At 40.5% G+C, this 20,961-nt stretch overlaps 1 protein-coding gene across 5 annotated transcripts in view; it reads left to right on the forward strand.

The window, feature by feature from the left end:
* The window catches only part of tll1 (tolloid-like 1), a 414,821-nt gene that overhangs the window by 269,033 nt on the left and 124,827 nt on the right, over positions 1–20,961 (forward strand). For all 5 annotated transcript variants that reach the window (XM_072255927.1, XM_072255931.1, XM_072255928.1 and 2 more), the window contains 3 exons: positions 3,102–3,217; positions 13,355–13,457; positions 14,282–14,398. In XM_072255927.1, coding sequence (XP_072112028.1) covers positions 3,102–3,217; positions 13,355–13,457; positions 14,282–14,398 — 336 coding nt within the window. The remainder of the gene's footprint in view (positions 1–3,101; positions 3,218–13,354; positions 13,458–14,281; positions 14,399–20,961) is intronic.

Here is a 20,961-nt window from a genome sequence, read left to right on the forward strand (position 1 = left end):
CATTGTGCTGGGGTATTCTCCTATGATCCTTTAAAAACTACTTCCTGAAGACAAAGCTGTGTGCAAAGTTGGACTGGGTTTTTTAGTGCTATCTCTTTTGCCTTTCTTAAAACTTAATTCTCATTTGTTGGCGATAAAATTACTGATGTTTATAGGATTTCAAATGGACTTTTGGCCTTTTATTCTTATAGTGTAGTGACTAGAATCTCAGTTTGGGTCACTTCACTTGACAACTGGATTTTGTAATATTTCATTTCTTCTGTGCTTTTCTGTTATACTGCAAATTGTAATGATGTATTTCTGTGCATTTCTTCAGCTCAGCATTCAGAAGGAATGGTCTATGTATCAGTACCCCACAGCTATATCTCTATGACCAATACTTTTAGCCTGATGACAAATTACAGATCTGTATTTTTATACGAATTTTCTGCATGGAGATAAGGGAACTGAGTTTGTTAAACCAGGGAGTGCATCTAAAGGAGGAAGGAAGCTAATGCCTCATCAGCTACTCTGATGTACTCTGAGAGCATCTCATTGAATTACAGTCAATTGGAACATTCAGATGACTTGAATACAGTGGATTCCATTTAATTGGGCTATTGATTAATCAGCACAGCCACTTATTTGAAGAAAAGCAAATCAAGAAAATAGGTGTGATTCCCTTCATTTATTTGGAACACTATACTGCTTAATTGGAACAAGAGACTGTTACCAAACAGATTCTAACTAGCATCAACAGCATGCACCTGCGTGGCTGTTAGATGCTACACCAGGCTTAGGGCGATTAGTTTTCAAATAACATCAATTGCTTGTGTTGGTGTTCAAAAGCCAATGAATTCTGTCACTGAAATTTGGTGAGAAATAAGCAGTAAGACAATTCAGGACCGTTTTGCTCACAGTAGTTTCAAGCTTTCAAGCTAGAAGATGCCAAAAACAGCAGGGAGTGAAAGTGAAATAATTTCACTGCTTCAGCAAGTTAGAACTATGAAAAATCTGAAGGAATCAACAATCATTTTGAGTGTTACAATGAAAATGAAGGTTTGGAGGATGTAATTTTGAAAGCATTGTATTAAGGCAGTCAATAATCTGCATTAGGTGTCTATGCTGATTTTGTTTGTTTACAGTCGATCAAAAGAGCACACAGCATGTTGGCTGTCCATCGTATTCCGTGATGACAGTAAAGCCAGTGCAGGAGTTTTTACTGTGGAAAAGTCGTTGCACTCTCTCATTCTCAGATATCCAGGTCCAGTGGAATGAATAGTCATTACAAACTGGGGTCTTCCTTGGTTGCAGTGGATTACCATGACTTCTGTGCCTCGTCATGCCCTCGCTCTCCATGAAGTGTTGTAGAACCTCCTTCTTGGCTGTTGGATCTCACTGTTGATTTCATCCACCCAGTCCACCAGAACTGGCTTCACTGGATGGACACTGGATGAATTCCTCTGTTGATAACCATTAGGAACTAATACACAGTCTTATAGTATTGTGGTAGTATTTGTAGTTTTCTAATTTATTTTATATTTCATTTAAATACATAATTTGTTACTCAGTTAAGTGGTAGTCTGTCTTTTCTATATCTATTTCTGTGAAACCTCTGCTAATTGGGGCAGCTGCTTAATTGAGCCAAATGGTATGGGTCCTAATGTGTCCCGGTTAACTGGAATCCACTGCATATTGTATCTGCTACAGTCTCCCCTCACACATGCATAGTTATAATACTTTGACCATTTCATACCACAGTACACTTGCATTTCAGAATAGAATCAGATGTTCAAATATCTTCTCATTACTATATTTCTCAATCTCTTTAGAATTATATATTGAGAACATAATCAAGCATTTATAGGATTGATCCTTTTACTGGATTCAATTGAATAAAGTTATCGTAGTTGATCTTATCATGATACTGCCAGCTCAGAATCATCTTATCTATTTTCTCTTTTCTGAGTATTATGTCACTGGTCATTTTTAATTGTGCTAAATTACATTGCTTAAGCATTTAATAATCTTGCAGCTTCCTACTAACAAACAGTTGAAGAGTGATACATACATAACAAGTAATGAATGATAATCTTGTTCAGGAAATTTCAAGGTTACTTTAGGAAAGCAGAATGCTTTAAGTAATTCAGAAGGTATAGTATAATTGACGATGATCAAAGGTCATAGGTAGTAGCTTCTTGCTGTGATGTGTCTAATTTGTTGGAGCATCAATTAAAGGAGGTGGCAAAAGATGATGTTATTCATACCAATCAAACACAGTGGTCTAGTAATCTCACCTGAGGTAGAAGATGGGTAGCCTTCCTAAAAAATGCACAGACTGTATATTATTGCTCTGCAGTATTCTTTTTGTTTAATGGAGCCAATAAAATCTTCCAGCATGGTACCATCTCTCGTGTATATCAAATTCTGCTTTCAGAATAAAACAGTCACAATGTTGGTATGTTTTTGATTTCAGTTTGCATTATGATTGTTGTTTCATACAGCAGTATGAAATAATTGGCCATACTTCCAGTTGTTGTCTGACTTTCCATTAGTTCTCCCCATGCCAATGCCACAGGTGCAGCATGAGCCATATTTCCTGAGAGAATTCATAGACCTTCTGGATTTCGTGAATGCCCAAGGAGGAAGATAAACCACAGTAATTAATCCAGCTGGGATTAATTACTGAACAAAATCGCCCTCTCTATTCTTTACAGGGAATTATTATAAATATTTGTTATATGTTGGTCCACTTTATTTGTAACTATTTCTGTTTTTCGCAGAGTCATCCTGAGGTCAGTCATTTTGGTGGGATTGGTATTCCTGCACTGAAGCAGCTGGAGTGATTATTCTAAAGTCCTGGCTGATAAACCTTTTTTTGTTTGATCCTATGATATTGAATTTAAGAAGTTCTTTACAGTAGAAATTCAAAACCTGTTGGAGCAGTTATTTCATTGCTCATTGGTTATATAAGGAGTAAAGATTCAGATTTTATGAGATTATTGTTCGGTTTGATCAAGATTTGTAAACATTATATGTCTCTTTGTTTTCAGTATTTTGCAGTAGGAATTGGGCAGGCGATTACCAAAGGCTGTAATAAATCTCACTGCATTCCATTACAGCTTGTGGAGAAACTCTTCAGGATTCAACTGGTAATTTCTCATCTCCCGGATTTCCTAATGGATATCCCTCATACACACATTGTGTTTGGAGAGTCTCAGTTACACCTGGTGAAAAGGTAAGATATTTGAATTCCCTTTGGTTATCCCATTCCTCCACTTGTCCACTGATGTCATCTTCATTGTTTTACACATCAGCTTGGTGATTAAACAATCCAGGTAATTGACAAGTCATACCGTATGTGGTAGAGGATATCCAGTACAGCAATGCATTTGCTATTTGTATGCATCTAACCTCAGGTAATACAGTTATTGCAGTGAGATCCATGAATTAATCTGAATGAAGTGGTACCGTCATAATGGAAAGAGGCAAAGCATAAATAGATATTTACAACCAACAACAAATTTCATGTATACAACAGCTTTAACATAATGAAATTGTCAACATAATTGTCACAATGTATAATCAGGGAATGATATTTGCGTATTTATCTGATAATGAAAATATTTCATGTTGCAGGATTTGAGTATTTGCATTCTTGCTGTTGTTCTGTTTCAAACAAGGTTTCAGACATGAATTAAAATAATTCATATAAAATAATCGATTATTGGTTTCTTCAAAATGTCAGAAACAGAATACCTTTAACTATGTTAAAAATGAACGATTGTTTACTTTCATATTCTTTTATAAACCCCCCCCAATGTAATTCAAGAAAGGCTACAGGATTATTTTCAACCTATTGAAAGACAAATCAATTGAACTATGGAATGCTTTTAAGTTTTTACTAGTCTCATTGTCCTCATCCTCTGGGTTTCCTTAGTGAGCCTATAAAAAGCAGAGTATGGTGTATATGAAGAGAGATTACAGAATATTGGGGTATGTCCTTCTACATAAACCTTGGGTATTTACAAAATAGAATGTGGCATTGAAAGCAAAGTGTACAAAATATGTGTATGAAAGGCTGGCCAAAACATTGCAGGGTGCTGGTGAGACCACATCTAGACCAGTGTGGCTCATTTTAGTCCCCTTATTTAGGATGTTAGAGAAAAGTTGTTCAGTTGATTCCTGGGATGAAAGGAAAATTGATATTAAAAGAGATTGGCTTTACTTGTCACAATATCAAAACATACAATGAAATGCACTGTTTTTGTCAATGACTGACACAGTCTGAGCGTGGTTAGTGCTGGGAGCAGCCCGCAGATGTTGCCATGCTCTGGCATCAACATTGCATGCTCACTATTTAGTAACCTAATCTGTATGTTTTTGGAATGTGGGAAGTGACCAGAGCACCCAGAGGAAACCCACGTGTCACAGGGAGAACATCCTTACAAACAGATGCAGAAATCGCAGTCATTAGCACTGTAAAGCATTCTGCTAACAGCTATGATGTCTGAGTTGTCCAGAATTTGGAATTTGGAAGACTGGAAATGATGTAACAGAAAAATATTCTTAGGACCTTTGACCAGCTAGGGGCTGAGAAGGTATTTCCCTTTGTCGCGTATAAAGAACCTATAACCATAATTTCAGACCAATGCAAATGTGAATGAAGTACTTCTTTCACTGGGTTTGATTCCATAGGATTCTCCATTCCAGGGAAATAGATTGTATCATTGGATATATTCAGGTTAAGACAGTCAGGCTTTGGCACGAGAGGTGTGTTACTATTGATGGAGAAGCAGGCAGTAAAGTGGAGATAATGTGAAGATCAGATCAGAATCGTAGCATGGATTCAAGGATCCATATTGCTCACTCCTGCTACCTATTGGGGTTCTTATGATCATCTGAAACCGCTATTGGATCCCGAATGTAGAAATACAGAGATTGATCACCGTTTGTCAGATTATTTTTCAATTCTCTTGTGGGAATCACAAGCAAAGTCAACAGTTTATTTGTTTAATGAGAAACAGTGTGGATGGACCTTTCCAGTCCTTCGAGCCATGCCACCCAGCAATACCCTGATTTAAATAGAGCCTATCGTGGGACAATTTACAATCGCAAACTAACCTACCAACTGGTACGTCTTTGAAATGTAGGAAGAAACTGCAGTACCCGGAGGAAACCCACGTGGTCACGGGGAGAAAAAGCTCCTTGCAAACAGCGGTGGGAATTGAACCCTGGTTGCTGGTACTGCTAGTGTTGTGCTACTGTGCTATCCATCACAGCTTGCAGTTGAGAAGTTGAGCCATCTTATTGAATGGATGAAGTTCGTGTGGTAAAGGTATTCAAACAGCCCTCTTGAGTGAGGAATCTTGGATTTTGATAATGAGATAATGAAGTACAGTGATATATTAGAGGATTGTGTCTGTCTTACAGTGAATAATAATTATAATAAATACTTTATTGATCCCAAGTGAGAAATTCTTTTGTTACAGCAGCACATTTAAAAACACACTTAGCAGTGAGCAGACTTAACTAACAATAAAGTACAGAATAATAATGTACAGAAATATAATTAACCAATGTGCAATAATAATGCACAAATCAATAAAACAGTGACTATTGTACTATGATGTGTGTTCTGCTGTTGAGCAGTGATGAATGTTGTATGTGCTTATTGCATTTGGTCGGAAAGATTTTCTGTAACGATCCTTGTGACAGTGGAGCTGAATGAGTCTGTTCGAAAGGGTGTTCCGCTGCTGTTCAGTAGGTGGTGAATGTGGTCAGTGCATTAGTTCATCTTCTCTCTCCTCTTCCTTCTCCACTTTCTCTCCCTCACCCTCCTTCTCCTTTCCCACTAGTTCCTCCTTCCTTTTTCCTTCCCTTCTTTTGTCCTCTGCTTTCTCCTGTTCCTCTCCTGCTGAAGCTTCCTTAAGTAAGGGCTTTGTTCACCTTTTTTCTTAATAGTGATTTTCGGAACAGATTCTGACAAAGGGAGAAAGTCTGTCTAGTGAGTTCTGGAAAGGCACTTCAAAGTGTTACACAGGGAGATTACTCACTGAGCTCCTGTGCTGTCAGGAGTTTTATCATAGTGAAACTCAGTTGCAGTGACTAGAGTGCGCATGCAGTCAAAAGGTGAATGAGGAAAGGACAGACCCTATCCCACGATGTTGCAAACTAATTGTGATTGATTGAAGAGGTCTTGTGAGCTTTTGCAATTAATTGCACTGGCTTTGCTGGCAACTTACTCTTACCTCCTTTTCTGCACAGAAGGAAAAATGGAGGAAATTATCTCTCATTGAGTATGGAACATCAGTGATGTTGTTAATCCAGGGCATTGAGCAGAAAGTTTATGAAATATATTACATGGATGAGGTGATGCAGCCTGGAATCATCCTGACTCTATGAAATTGAGAAAAGCAATGTCCTTGATATCAATTGTTCGAGTAGTTCATATACATGTGCACACCTGAATTCAGGAATTAGAGATGTCTGTAGATCTCACAGTGACCTTTCTTAGTGAATGCTAACATGTCCGCAGAACACTGCCCACTGAGATGAAGATAGAAGTATATGTTGCTCTAGAGCAGGGGTTCCCAACTTTTAAGCCTTGGACCTCGACCATTAACCACGGGCCCCATGTTGGGAACCCCTGCTTTTGAGCTTGATGGGTGGGTAAGCTTTATGTTTTTCTGGGTTCTGTCATCGTGTACACCTGCAGGTACCCGTGTGCAATAGCTCTGTCAACAGATTATCACAATTGGTTTTCTACTGCTGTAGTGGCAGTGAATGTTAGTAGAAGACTCATTAGTTAGGTGCAAGTTTTATAATAAGGCAGTAGCCGGCGGGGTGCTGAGATCAGACTGCAAAGATGCAAATGGCAGAGTGAGTGGCCCTTTAAAGGGCAGAAATACAGAAAGCAATCTTACCAACTGTGCCCACATGATTCTTGATACAAAGTGCTCATTCAAATATCCGGAGTTCAATTAAAAAAAAATAACTTGGGAATGTGTGTAATTGTTTTTTATTCCAGAAAAGTTCAATTTTCATTCACTTCATGATGAATAAATGTGCTATGCAAGCAAATTCCTAGGCTGCTATCTTTTTATTACATGCTATTTAGTTATGTGAGTTTAAATGGCCCCCCTGCCATTTTGTGATTTGATCTCATTTCTTTGGAGTTTCAGTCCAGGCCTCTGGATTATATTTGATAATATAACTGAATATTACTGCATCATTGTTGTATTAAGGGAAAATCCAATTATTTAAATGTAGCTGTTCAAATGAATCCAATAGGCAAGGTCCAAGCCAGCTGTTAATTTGTTGGTGTGACCATTATTTTACAAGGGAAGAGTCCTTTTAAAGAAATTCATCTGTTCACATTAGAGAAAAATCTGGTACAAGATTACATGAAGTTGTTCAGTCTCAGGTTTAGATTATTATCAGCCTCTGAAGTCTGATCTTCTGGGATATGATGATACCCAAACCTGTAATACATCCAGCATTTTCTACACTTTGTTTTAGCTTTCTCTCGCATTTTTATTTGACTGCGTGAATTCCCTGTTTTCACTTCGCCTTCTCTGTTCCTTTTTGTACTTGCTCTGGCAGCTGTTTTGCCCGGTAATTTCTATTGACTTCCATTATAAGTTTTTGAGCATTTTGGTGAAGAATCAAACACAATTTTACATACGCACAAAGATATGCTAGATCTCTTTAAAATTCTGTATTTTTGTAAATGGACTTTTCAGAAATCATGTTGGCTTGGATTATTCTTGTAAATATCACTATTTCCCAACCTTCGGCATTTATCATTTTCCAAGGCATCCACCAAGGAGTTCAGTACATGCAAAGTTAAACATGGATGTTCCAAATTTACTGAACAATATTGGGAGCTGTATCTTTCAAGATGCTTCCATAAAATTCAGTAGCCTAGTTCAATGATCTCAGGACCTTGTGTAAAATTGCACCTGGCTGGCAATTTGCAACTCTGTTGTTTTCAAGAGAGATTGAGGATCCCTGGGAAAGAAAAAGAACAGAAAGAAAGATAACTTCCATTTTGTTTAATGTTCGGTTTTCTAGCAGATTCTAGCTTTGTAAGTAAGTATAAAATATCTTAACTCTTTCATTTCAACAGCTCTTTATTGTTAAACCTGAGGGTAGGGCCTTACTAACAACCACTACCTTCCTGGGATTTCAGGAAGCCCATTTTAATGGTTCAGGATTTGTAACCCTTTCTTTGACTAAGCCTTCCCACTGGAGTCCAAAATGATTTGAGCCAGAAAGGTAAACATCCAGAGCAAGTACAGTGCCAATAAAAAGTATTCACCCAACCCCCCCCCCCCCCCACCCCTTGGAAGTTTTCATGTTTATTGTTTGACAACCTTGAATCACAGTGGATTGAATTTGGCTCTTTTTGACACTGATCAACAGAAAAAAGATTCTTTTATGTCAAATCTCTACAAAGAGATCTAAATTAATTACAAATGTAAAACAAAATAATTGATTGCATAAGTATTCACCCTCTTCATGTCAGTATGTAGTAGATACACATTTGGCAGCAATTACAGCTTTGAGTCTGTGTGGATAGGTCTCTATCAGCTTTGCACATCTGGACACTACAACTTTTCTCTTTACAAAACTGCTCAAGCTTTGTCAGATTGCATGGGGATCATAAGTGAACAGCCCTTTTCAAGTCCAGCCACAGATTATCAATTGGATTGAGATCTGGACTCTAAATTGGCCATTCCAAGACATTAATTTTGTTCTTTTTAAGCCATTCCTGTGTAACTTTGGCTTTATGCTTGGGGTCATTGTCTTGCTGGAAAACAAATCTTCTCCCAAGTCACCGTTCTCTTGCATTAGGTTTTTCTCCAGGATTTCCCTGCATTTTGCTGCATTTATTTTACTCTCTATCTTCACAAGCCTTCCAGGGCCTGTTGCAGTGAAGCATCCCCACAGCTTAATGCAGCCACCACCATGCTTCACAGTAGGGGAGGCTGTGTTTTTGATGATGTGCTTACACCAAACATAACATTTAGTCTGATGGCCAAAAAGCTCAATTTTGGTTTTATCAGATCATAAAACCTTCTTCCAGCTGACTTCAGATTCTCCCATGTGCCTTCTGTCAAGCTCTAGCTAAGAATTAATGTGAGGTTTTTTCAACAGTGGCTTTCCCTTTGCCACTCTCCCATAAAGCTGTGACTGGTGAAGCACCCGGGCAACAGTTATTGTATGCACAATCTCCCCTATCTCAGCCACTAACGCTTGTAACTCCTCCAGAGTTGTCATGGGTCTCTTGGAGGCCTCCCTCACTGGTCCCCTTCTTGCATGGTCAGTCAGTGTTTGAGGATGGCCTGCTGTAGCCAGATTTACAGCTGTGCTATATTCTTTCAATTTCTTGATGATTTACTTAACTGTACTCCAAGGGATATTCAGTGACTTGGAAATTTTCTCGTATGCATCTCCTGACTTGTGCTTTTCAATAGTCTTTTTGCAGAGTTGCTTGGAGTGTTATTTTGTCTTCATGGTGTAGTTTTTGCCATGATACTGACTAACCAGCAGTTGGACCTTCCAGATACAGGTGTATTTTTACTACAATCAATTGAAACACCTTGACTGCACACAGTGATCTCCATTTAATTAATTATGTGGCTTCTGAAACCAATTGGCTGTACCAGTGATGAGTGTCATACTAAAGGGGATGAATATTTATGCAATCAATTATTTTGTGTTTTATATTTGTAGTTAATTTAGATCACTTTGTAGAGATCTGGTTTCACTTTGACACAAAAGAGTATTTTTCTTTTGGTCCATGTCAAACAAAAGCAAAATTAAATCCCTTGTGATTCCATGTTGTAAAACAATAAAACATGAAAACTTCCAAAGGGGGTGAATACTTTTTACTGGCACTGCAAGTTCAGGTGTAGGGAGATTGTAGGAAATGAGGGTCTCGTAGCAAGACCCAGCCCATTAAGCTGCTTCAAATGCAACAATTTGAGACAACAAACATTAAAATACATTCATTAATATATTGAAACATTAATGAGACTAAATTACTTATTGATAGGATACTTTACTACAATAGATACTTAGAAATGAATCCTGACACAATAATGAAGATTTTAAAATGCTGCAGTATATTCTAGTAACTGTAGCAAGGAACGAAGTCCAGTTTGTTCTGGCACTGCTTTAGGATTGTTCAAAGTCTAGAATCCTAGCGGCGAGGATACAAGTTTAACTTTTGTTTAACGCAAACAACAGGAATTCTGCAGATGCTGGAAATTCAAGCAACACACATCAAAGTTGCTGGTGAACGCAGCAGGCCAGGCAGCATCTCTAGGAAGAGGTACAGTCGACGTTTCAGGCCGAGACCCTCTGTCAGGACTAACTGAAGGAAGAGTTAGTAAGAGATTTGGAAGTGGGATGGGGAGGGGGAGATCCAAAATGATAGGAGAAGACAGGAGGGGAGGGATGGAGCCAAGAGCTGGACAGGTGATTGGCAAAGGGGATATGAGAGGATCATGGGACAGGAGGCCCAGGGAGAATGAAAGGGAGAGGGGAACCCAGAGGATGGGCAAGGGGTATAGTCGGAGGGCTATCCCATGATCCTCTCGTATCCCCTTTGCCAATCACCCGTCCAGCTCTTGGCTCCATCCCTCCCCCTCCTGTCTTCTCCTACCATTTTGGATCTCTCCCTCCCCCTCCCACTTTCAAATCTCTTACTAACTACTCCTTCAGTTAGTCCTGACGAAGGGTGTCGGCCTGAAATGTCGACTGTACCTCTTCCTAGAGATGCTGCCTGGCCTGCTGCATTCACCAGCAACTTTGATGTGTGTTGCTTAACTTTTGTTTAAGACAGCTTTATAAATAGATTTCTTCCAATAGTACGTGGCTTCTGATTAAAGTTTAACTGAGGACACCGAATATTTAGCCTGGATTATCTGGATTATAAATCTGCACTAAATCTGGTAGAGATTATGCCAGTAGCATAACTTTCATCTTGAAATTGGATGTTACAGAAATTGTTCACAATGTTAGACCTACAAAATGACCTTAGTGCTGCACACCTGTGGGATCAATTGTACTATGGTCATATTCGTAAGGCCAGTGATGTTGTGGGGATGGAACTGGACTCTCTCACGGTGGTGTCTGAAAAGAGGATGCTGTCTAAGTTGCATGCCATCTTGTTCAATCTCTCCCATCCACTACATAATGTACTGGGTGGGCACAGGAGTACATTCAGCCATAGACTCATTCCTCCGAGATGCAGCACAGAGCGTCATAGGAAGTCATTCCTGCCTGTGGCCATCAAACTTTACAACTCCTCCCTTGGAGGGTCAGACACCCTGAGCCAATAGGCTGGTCCTGGACTTATTTCATAATTTACTGGCATAGTTTACATATTACTATTTAACTATTTATTACTATTTATTATTTCCATGACTATTACTATTTACTATTTACTAATAGTAATATTATTATTCCTATTTATTATTTATGGTGCAACTGTAACAAAAACCAATTTCCCCCGGGATCAATAAAGTATGACTATGACTATATCTACCAGGATAATACAGAGCAGGCCAATCATGATCTTTATCAACTTGTCACTTACTTTAAAGTTTTACCCTGTGCTCCAGCTACCCTTGGTGAACATTCACATGGCAATAGAAAAATGACCTTCATTAGATTTGTTTGAAGGAATTATAACCATATGTTGGGGCTTCCTTTATTCTGACGGCTGCTTTCAATTTTTGTGCATCTGACTTTTTCTAAGGAGGAGCTGTAGATATTTATAACATCTAATTGTCTGTAACATCAATTGTTCTGAAACAGGGACACAGGCTCTGTCTAGTCAAGGAGAACAAACTGTATATAGATGGGGATCAACAAGTTGAGAGATAAGACAATTAATCTATGTTTCCAATCCTCACATGGTACAGAGTGTAATTGATTATAGTGTTACCTGTTATCTCTGTATCAGATGGAAATTCAGCTTGACAATTTTCAAGCTGGCGTATGGAAATGGTGCGTTGTCTGAGTGAGGTAGGGGGATAGCCAGGGACAGGGGTGTTTGCGGCATTTCCACATCAGTCCCTGTGCCAATTGCAATTGACGTCCGTGTGGATTGATAATTTGGAATAATGTCCAGAACGAGGGGTCACAGGTCACAGTTTGAGGTTAAAGGGGAAGCCTTTTAGGGCTGAGATTAGGAAAAACTTCTTCACACAGAGAGTGGTGAATCTGTGGAATTCTCTGCCACAGGAAACAGTTGAGGCCAGTTCATTGGCTATATTTAAGAGGGAGTTAGATATGGCCCTTGTGACTAAAGGGATCAGGGGGTATGGAGGGAAGGCTGGTACAGGGTTCTGAGTTGGATGAACAGCCATGATCATACTAAATGGTGGTGCAGGCTCGAAGGGCCGAATGGCCTATTCCTGCACCTATTTTCTATGTTTCTATGTTTCCTATGTCCCCTTATTCCTTCCCCACCTCTGTCTTCTGATAGGATCTGCACCATTGAAGAGCTGATCCAAGAACTCTCAGTGCTCTACAGAGGAACGTTTCAAGAGAAATAGATTCATTGGGCATTTGAATGAGCTGGGGCAGGATTAATTGTCAAAAAGGCATGGCAGGCCGTCATAAAATTGGTGTGTCCACTGTATAAACCGTTTGATTTTTAATTTCCACCAGCTAGGCATTTTCCGTAACAGATAGTTTACTGGCACTGTCAATGTAATGCCTGGGTGCCAAATTCAAAATCCAATCCAGTGTTATTTACTCATAAAGAAAAGTCACTTTTTGTTATGTAAATGCTGCTTTGATGGCAAGGACAGAGATTCCTGTTGTTTTGAACCCCCAGGATATGCAGCAGGCAGGATTTTTCATTTTCCTACACAAACACATGAGAATATCGCAAGCCTCTTGTTATTTTTGTCTGACCTTTTGAGGCTACAGCAGAAATAACCTAATTCACTGCAACCTTCCGGCTAAACATTCTGAGGTTTAGTCATGATAATTTATGATCTTCCCTATATACACATTCTGGAACTAAGTTGAGCTGAAAATAAAATTAACAAAGAACTAAGTGGGATACAATCAATTGGAATTCAAGGCTTGGTTATTTCTTTACATCCATATAATAACGTCTTTACATCCAACCTTTTATTTAATCGGAGTTTCTTGAGCTGTGGTGTGTAAAGTTGCAATGTATTATTAGTGCCAAGTGTAAGTGATCTTTCTTGCATCCTCTCTTTAATATTGGCGTTTTATGTTGATATTAATCTTAACAAATTTCCATATGGAAAATTATAAATATTTTGCTGTAGTTTATAAGTTTGGGGGATAGATTTTAAGACTTACTTTGTTTCTATTGCAGATTATTTTGAATTTTACAACCATGGATCTCTTTAAGAGTCGCCTCTGCTGGTATGACTACATCGAAGTACGAGATGGTTATTGGAGAAAGGCACCGCTTCTTGGTATTGAACTTTGTCAAGTTAGGACTCGTTGTAGTAATGAATTTAAGTTTTTAACAATATCCTTTGTCTTCCCAAAAATGGAGCTCATCAGAGTGAATGATAATTCTCTTGCAATGAAGGCTCACAGCACAATGAGGCAGCTAGTCGAGTCGCCGTTTCTCAGCATCAGAGACCTGAGTTCAATTCTGACTCTGTGTAGGAATTGTATGTTCTCCCTCTGACCATGTGGGTGTCCTCCACGTACTCTAGTTTCTTTCCATGTCCTAAAGACTTTTGGTTGGTCAGTTAATTGGCCACTGTAAATTGCCCTTAGTGTACAGCTGAGTGATTGCGTTGATGAAAATACAGGGAGAATAAAATGAGATTTGTGTCAATGGGTGGTTGATGTTCGACATGGATTCGCTGGGTGAAAAAGCCTGTTTCTATGTCCTATCTCACTGTCACTATGATACCATTGCCTTTCTGGATTTTTTTATATAGTGATTGATACGGCACATAGGAAATCCACAATAGCAGAATAATATATTCAGCTGGCTTCTAAGGAAGGAACTCTTAACATGTATTTTTCTGTCTAGAAAGAAAATTACGTGATATAGCACCTTTCACAGTATCAAGATGTCCTTATGTAATTTGTTAACTAATGAAGTGCTTCATCTTGGAATCTTCAATTAAAGTACAAATAATAAAATGAAGCAAGTAATCAAGTAGTGTAACAGCTGTTTTATAAACTAGAGTTTAACAATGAGTCTACAGACATTTGTTAACTTTAAAGATGTGCTTTGTTTTAGGAATGCACTGAACACCTGTACTGTTTCTTTTTCCAGGTAGATTCTGTGGTGATAAGCTGCCTGAAGTTCTAACTTCCACCGATAGCAGGATGTGGATTGAATTCCGCAGCAGCAGTAACTGGGTAGGAAAGGGTTTTGCTGCAATTTATGAAGGTAGACTTTGAATTACATTACTTTTAATAATTAATCAAAAATGCTTCCTGATGTTTTTTTACATAATGATCCACAATTTCCTGATTGCATTACCTGACCAGTTTTTATTTGCTGTCAATGAAACCTTGCTGCTTGTAGATTATCTGTTGTGCCAACCCAGGTGACAATGCTGAATGTACTTTGAAAGTCAACAGGGGCCCGTAAAGCATCCTGATAACAAGGGTACCAGTTAAAGGCACATTTAAATACTGCAGTGTGAACTTGAAGCATTTGAAATTAATTCACATTTCTAGTTCTTACGATGTTCCTAAACCTACATGTGTAGTGAATTATTATTGACATATAGAAGTCAGTATAGCAGTAATCACTAAGCGGTTCTCATAGAACTATATAGCATGAGAACGGGCCCTATAGGGTAACTTGTCCATGCTGACCCAGGTGCCTCCTGAGCTCGTCCCATTTGCTTGTAGTTGCCTTGTATCCCTCAAAACCTTTCTTATCCATGAAACTGTCCAAATGCCTTTTAAACAATACAATTGTACCAGCCACTACCATTTCCTATAGCAACTTATTCCATATATTTCACCTCTTCTACTCAGTGCCCCTTCCGATGAAGGCAAGCATGCCATGTGTAATGGTGTGGCATGCTATAGTTCTAAAAGCTGATTGGTTAATGTGTTTATAGCTTTGATGTTCTTTTTATGGTTTTGTTGCTTGCAAAAGAAAATAGCAAGGAACCCAGACTTGTTCAGCTACATTTCGTTGAATAGTGCCCTGAGTAAGAGGGCTAGAAAGCTATTTTGATCTCTACTAGCAGCTGGATATTACAGTATTGGGCCCCAACTGTATTTTCTTCCTGATATTTATCCCTGCTGAACTCAATGGAATTACTTACTTTATGTAGAATATAGAGATAGTCAATGCTCTGATGCCTATGTATACTGACACACAAATCAGACTTCAATCTAAGAGACCCACATAATAGATAGATACCACCTCCATCAATCATATATACTTTTTAAGCTGGGATTTGATTCTACTACCAGAGTTGCCAAACACTCATCAGGAAACTCTCTGAATAGCTCTTCATGTGATTCTGATAGCTGCAAGCAATCGACAATTTTTAGCATTTCAAAATGTCCTCCAAAACATTTTCTTGCTGTCTTGATAATTTGGACCAATATTGTCGGTCAAGTTTTGAAATACACTGATAGTGATATAAACACATTTCATTGAGAGGCTATTTACAACCAGTTGATCTGAAACTTCTAAATGCAAAATGAAAAATTAAGAGAGACGTGAGTCATAAAACTGAAGTCAGTAACTTAAGCATAGTCCACACTATCAGTAATCTGATTTGGTTCCTTTCTGTTGTTTTCCTCTGCATCCTTGAAATTTAATGGTAAATTTGCTGGTGCCAATTGGCTTGGATAAGTTTTTATTTCTAAATCTAATGCCATGTCCAAATACTCGGTCTAATGAAGAATACCTCTTTGGTTGAATCTCTCCTCTGATCAATAAGTTGTAGAAATTCTTTTCCTGTAGTGCATCTCCAGGGAATCAAGCAACAGCAAGTGGATCTGTAGCAGCATCTTGGAATACCATAGCAAATAATTCCTAACAGCTGTATGAGGAAAGCTGAGAGCTGGGCCTTTGATTCGGGAGTGAGCGGTTTGCTTGATATCAGGCTGGGAAAATCTCCCAGGAGATTAGTATTAGGCATACTGATTAAAATATATATGTAAAAAATTGAATTTTTTTCAATGTATTACAAATTCTAGCTCATTAACTGGAAAAAAGGAGAGCTCAGCAGCTGGAGCTACTACTGTCTATTCCAATTCCAAAGACCAAGAAATGACATAAATGGTCTTTTTATAATCTGCTTAATAATATACTGAAAGATGTTAAAGTGTTTCAGAGAGCAGTAATGAAAATAATGAATGCTGAGCTTTTGAGCTTTCAAAGAACAAGCAGATGGGCAAATGGCTGGCCTTAAGTATGATTCCTGAAGAGTCTTGAAGCAATATTGTACAGAGGATAGGGATCATTGGATTATGGGATTGGGACTGAATTCCTGTAATTCATGACTGATTCCTCTGGGAAAAGGAAGAAGGGATTGGAGGGCTGGATAGTTATTGGAGATTTATAAAGCTGGAGGATATTGCAAAAATTTTAAGTAGTAGAATAGCAGTTTTAAACTTAGACCAATATGGATCAACAATTTCAGAGATGTATCAGGACTTAAGCCAATAAGACAGAAGAGCAGAATTAGGCCAATCAGCCCTTGATTCTGCTTTGCCGTTCCATCATGGCTGATATATCATCCCTCTCCAACCCATTCCCCTGACTTTTCCCCATAACCTTTGACACCCTAACTAGTCAAGAATCTTATCAACTTCTGCTTTAAATATACACAATGGTTTGGCCTCCACAGCTGTCCATGGCAATGAATGCCACAGATTCACCACCCTCTGGCTAAAGAAATTCCTCCTCATCTCTGTTCTAAATGGACATCCTTCTATTTTGAGGCTGTGCCCTCTGGTCCTTGACTCTCCCAGCATAGGAAACATCCTCTCCACATCCACTCTATCTAGGCCTTTCACTAGGTTTTAATGAGATTACCTGCCCCCCCCCATTCTTCTAAGCTCGAATAAGGCCACCAAACACTCCTCATAGGTTAACCTTTTCATTCCCAGAATCATTTTTATGAACCTCTTCAGGACGCGCTCCAATGCCAGCACATCTTTTCTCAGATAAAGGACTCCAAACTGCTCACAATACATCAAGTGTGGTATGACAAATGCCTTATAAAGTCGCAAAATTACATTATTCCTCTTATATTCTGGTCCCCTCGAAATGAATGCTAACATTGCATTTGCCTTCCTCACCACCGACTCAGCCTGCAAGTTAATCTTTAGGGTATCCTGCAGAAGACTCTCAAGTCCCTTTGCAGCTGTGAATTTTGAATTTTCTTCCCATTTAGAAAATAGTATATGCCTTTACTCCTTCTGCCGAAGTGCATGATCATACACCTCCCTACACTATATTCATCTCCAGCTTCTTTGTCCACTCAAGCAGTGTTTTGGCTGCTTGCTCAACACTACCTGCCCCTCCACCTATCTTTGTATCATCTGCAAATGTGGCCACCAAAGATATCAATTCTGTCATCTAAATCACTGACATATAATATAAAAAGTAGTATTCCCTAACTTCTGCAGAACTCCAGTAATCACTGGTAGCCAATGAGAATAAGCCCCCTCTTTTCCACCTGCCAATCAGCAAATCCTCTATCCATACTAGTAACTTTCCTCTAATAGCAAAGGTTCCTATCTTGTTAAGCTGTTTCATGTGTGCACCCTGTCAAATGCCTTCTGAAAATCCAAGTGAATAAGGTCTATTGACTCTCCTTTGTCTATCCTGCCTGTTATTTCCTCAAAGAATTCCAACATATTTCTTAGGCAAGACTTCCTTTTAAGGAAACCATGCTGACTTGGTCCTATTTTTGTCATGTGCCTCTAGGTACCCCGAGACCTGTCATCTGCCTGTTCTTCCTCACAGCCTCACTACACATAGTCATAGTCATACTTTATTGATACCGGGGGAAATTGGTTTTCGTTGCAGTTGCACCATAAATAATTAAATGGTAATAAAACCATAAATAGTTAAATAGTAATATGTAAATTATGCCAGGAAGTAAGTCCAGGACCAGCCTATTGGCTCAGGGTGTCTGACCCTCCAAGGGAGGAGTTGTAAAGTTTGATGGCCACAGGCAGGAATGACCTCCTATGATGCTCTGTGTTGCATCTCGGTGGAATGAGTCTCTGGCTGAATGTACTCCTGTGCCCAACCAGTACATTATGTAGTGGATGGGAGACATTGTCCAAGATGGCATGCAACTTGGACAGTATCCTCTTTTCAGACACCACCGTCAGAGAGTCCAGTTCCATCCCCACAACATCACTGGCCCTACGAATGAGTTTGTTGATTCTGCTGGTGTCTGCTACCCTCAGTCTGCTGCCCCAGCACACAACAGCAAACATGATCACACTGGCCACCACAGACTCATAGAACATCCTCAGCATTGTCCGGCAGATGTTAAAGGACCTCAGTCTCCTCAGGAAATAGAGACGGCTCTGACCCTTCTTGTAGACAGCCTCAGTGTTCTTTGACCAGTCCAGTTTATTGTCAATTCGTATCCCCAGGTATTTGTAATCCTCCACCATGTCCACACTGACTCCCTGGATGGAAACAGTGGTCACCGGTACCTCAGCTCTCCTCAGGTCTACCACCAGCTCCTCGGTCTTTTTCACATTAAGCTGCAGATAATTCTGCTCACACCATGTGACAAAGTTTCCTACCGTAGCCCTGTACTCAACCTCATCTCCCTTCCTGATGCATCCAACTGTGGCAGAGTCATCAGAAAACTTCTGAAGATAAGACTCTGTGCAGTAGTTGAAGTCTGAGGTGTAAATGGTGAAGAGAAAGGGAGACTAGACAGTCCCCTGTGGAACCCCAGTGCTGCTGATCACTCTGTCGGACACACAGTGTTGCAAGCACACGTACTGTGGTCTGCCAGTCAGGTAATCAAGAATCCATGACACCAGGAAAGCATCCACTTGCATCGCTGTCAGCTTCTCCCCCAGCAGAGCCGGATGGATAGTGTTGAACGCACTGGAGAAGTCAAAAAACATGACCCTCACCGTGCTCGCTGGCTTGTCCAGGTTGGCGTAGGCACAGTTCAGCAAATAGACGGTGGCATCCTCAACTCCTAGTCGGAGCTGGTATGCGAACTGGAGGGGATCTAAGTGTGGCCTGACCATGGGCTGGAGCAGCTCCAGAACAAGTCTCTCCAGGGTCTTCATGATGTGGGAGGTCAATGCCACCGGTCTGTAGTCATTGAGGCCACTGGGGCGCGGCATCTTCGGCACAGGGACGAGGCAGGACATCTTCCACAGCACAGGAATCCTCTGGAGCCTCAGGCTCAGGTTGAATACATGGCGAAGTACTCCACATAGCTGAGGGGCACAGGCTTTGAGCACCCTGGTACTGACACCATCTGGTCCTGCAGCCTTGCTTGGGTTGAGACGTTTCAGCTGTCTTCTCACCTGTTCAGCTGTGAAGCCCACCCACCGTGGTGGTTTTGTGTGAGGAAGGGGTATAATCATGAAAGCAGGGTGGGGGACTGTGAGGAGGGGTAGGAGGGGAGAGTGGAATATGTGTTGGTTGGGGGGCTGACAACAGATGACTCATGTGGGGGATGGGCAGGGGCCACAATGTCAAATCTGTTAAAGAACAGGTTAAGTTCGTTGGCCCTGTCCACACTGCCTTCAGATCCTCTGTTGCTAGTTTCCCGGAACCCAGTGATGGTCCTCATCCCACTCCAGACCTCTCTCATGTTGTTCTGCTGGAGTTTCCACTCAAGCTTCCTCCTGTACCTGTCTTTAGCCTCCCTGATCCTGGCTTTCATTCCCTCTGTATTGCCCTCAGCTCCTCCCTATTTCCATCTCTAAATGCCCTCTTTTTAGCGATCAGGATGTCCTTAATGTCCTTTGTCGCCCATGGCTTGTTATTTGAATAACAAAGGACAGTTCTTGTCGGAACATTGCAGTCCACACAGCAGTTGATGTAATCAGTGATGCACTCTGTGAGCCCATCAATATCCTCTCCATGTGGCTCACAGAGTGCCTGCCAGTCTGTCACCTCAAAACAACCCTGGAGCGCCTCATAAGCCTCCTCCGACCATTTTCTCACTGTCCTCGAGGTTGCAGGTTTACTCTTCACCAGAGGCATGTAGCAGGGTTTTAGATGCACCAGGTTGTGATCTGACCTTCCCAATGGGGGGAGGAAGAGGAGCTGTATGCATCCTTAATGTTAGCGTACATCAAATCCAGAGTCCTCTCCCCTCTGGTTGTACAGCTCACATACTGCGTGAAGTTGGGCAGTGTTCTAGCCATGGTAACCTGGTTGAACTCACCCGAGATGGTAATGAGGGCACTCGGGTGCTGGGTTTGTAGTTCTGGCTATGATGGTGTAAATGATGTTACATGTCGACATCAGGTTGGCAGAGGGAGGGATGTATCATCAATGCATCAACTTGTATGCCAACTGCCACACCCTCAGCCCTATTGCTCCAGTTTCCACCCCCCTGCAAAATTTGTTCAAATCCTCCCCAAAAGCATGAGCAAACTTGCCCATCATGTGGATATTGGTCCCCTTCAGGTTCAGTTGTAACCTGTTCTCTTTGTTCCTCAGAAGAGATGCCAATGATCCAGAAATCTGAAACCCTGCCACCTACACCAATTCCTCAGCCTCCCATTCATCAGTACTATCACCCTATTGCTACCCTGACTAGCACATGGTACTGGGATCAATCTGGAGATTACTACCTGGGTAATCCTGTTCTCCCCTAACTCCCTATGCTCACTGCACATGACCTCTTACCCCTTTCTATCTCTGTCATTGGTGCCAATGTGCACCATGACCTCTGGCTGCTTACCCTCCCTCTTGAGAGTCTGCAGCCGCTCTGAGACATCCTGGACCCCAACATCTAGGAATCAACACAC

Source organism: Mobula birostris, chromosome 4, assembly GCF_030028105.1.
Source record: "Mobula birostris isolate sMobBir1 chromosome 4, sMobBir1.hap1, whole genome shotgun sequence".
Classification (NCBI taxonomy): Eukaryota; Metazoa; Chordata; class Chondrichthyes; order Myliobatiformes; family Myliobatidae; genus Mobula; species Mobula birostris.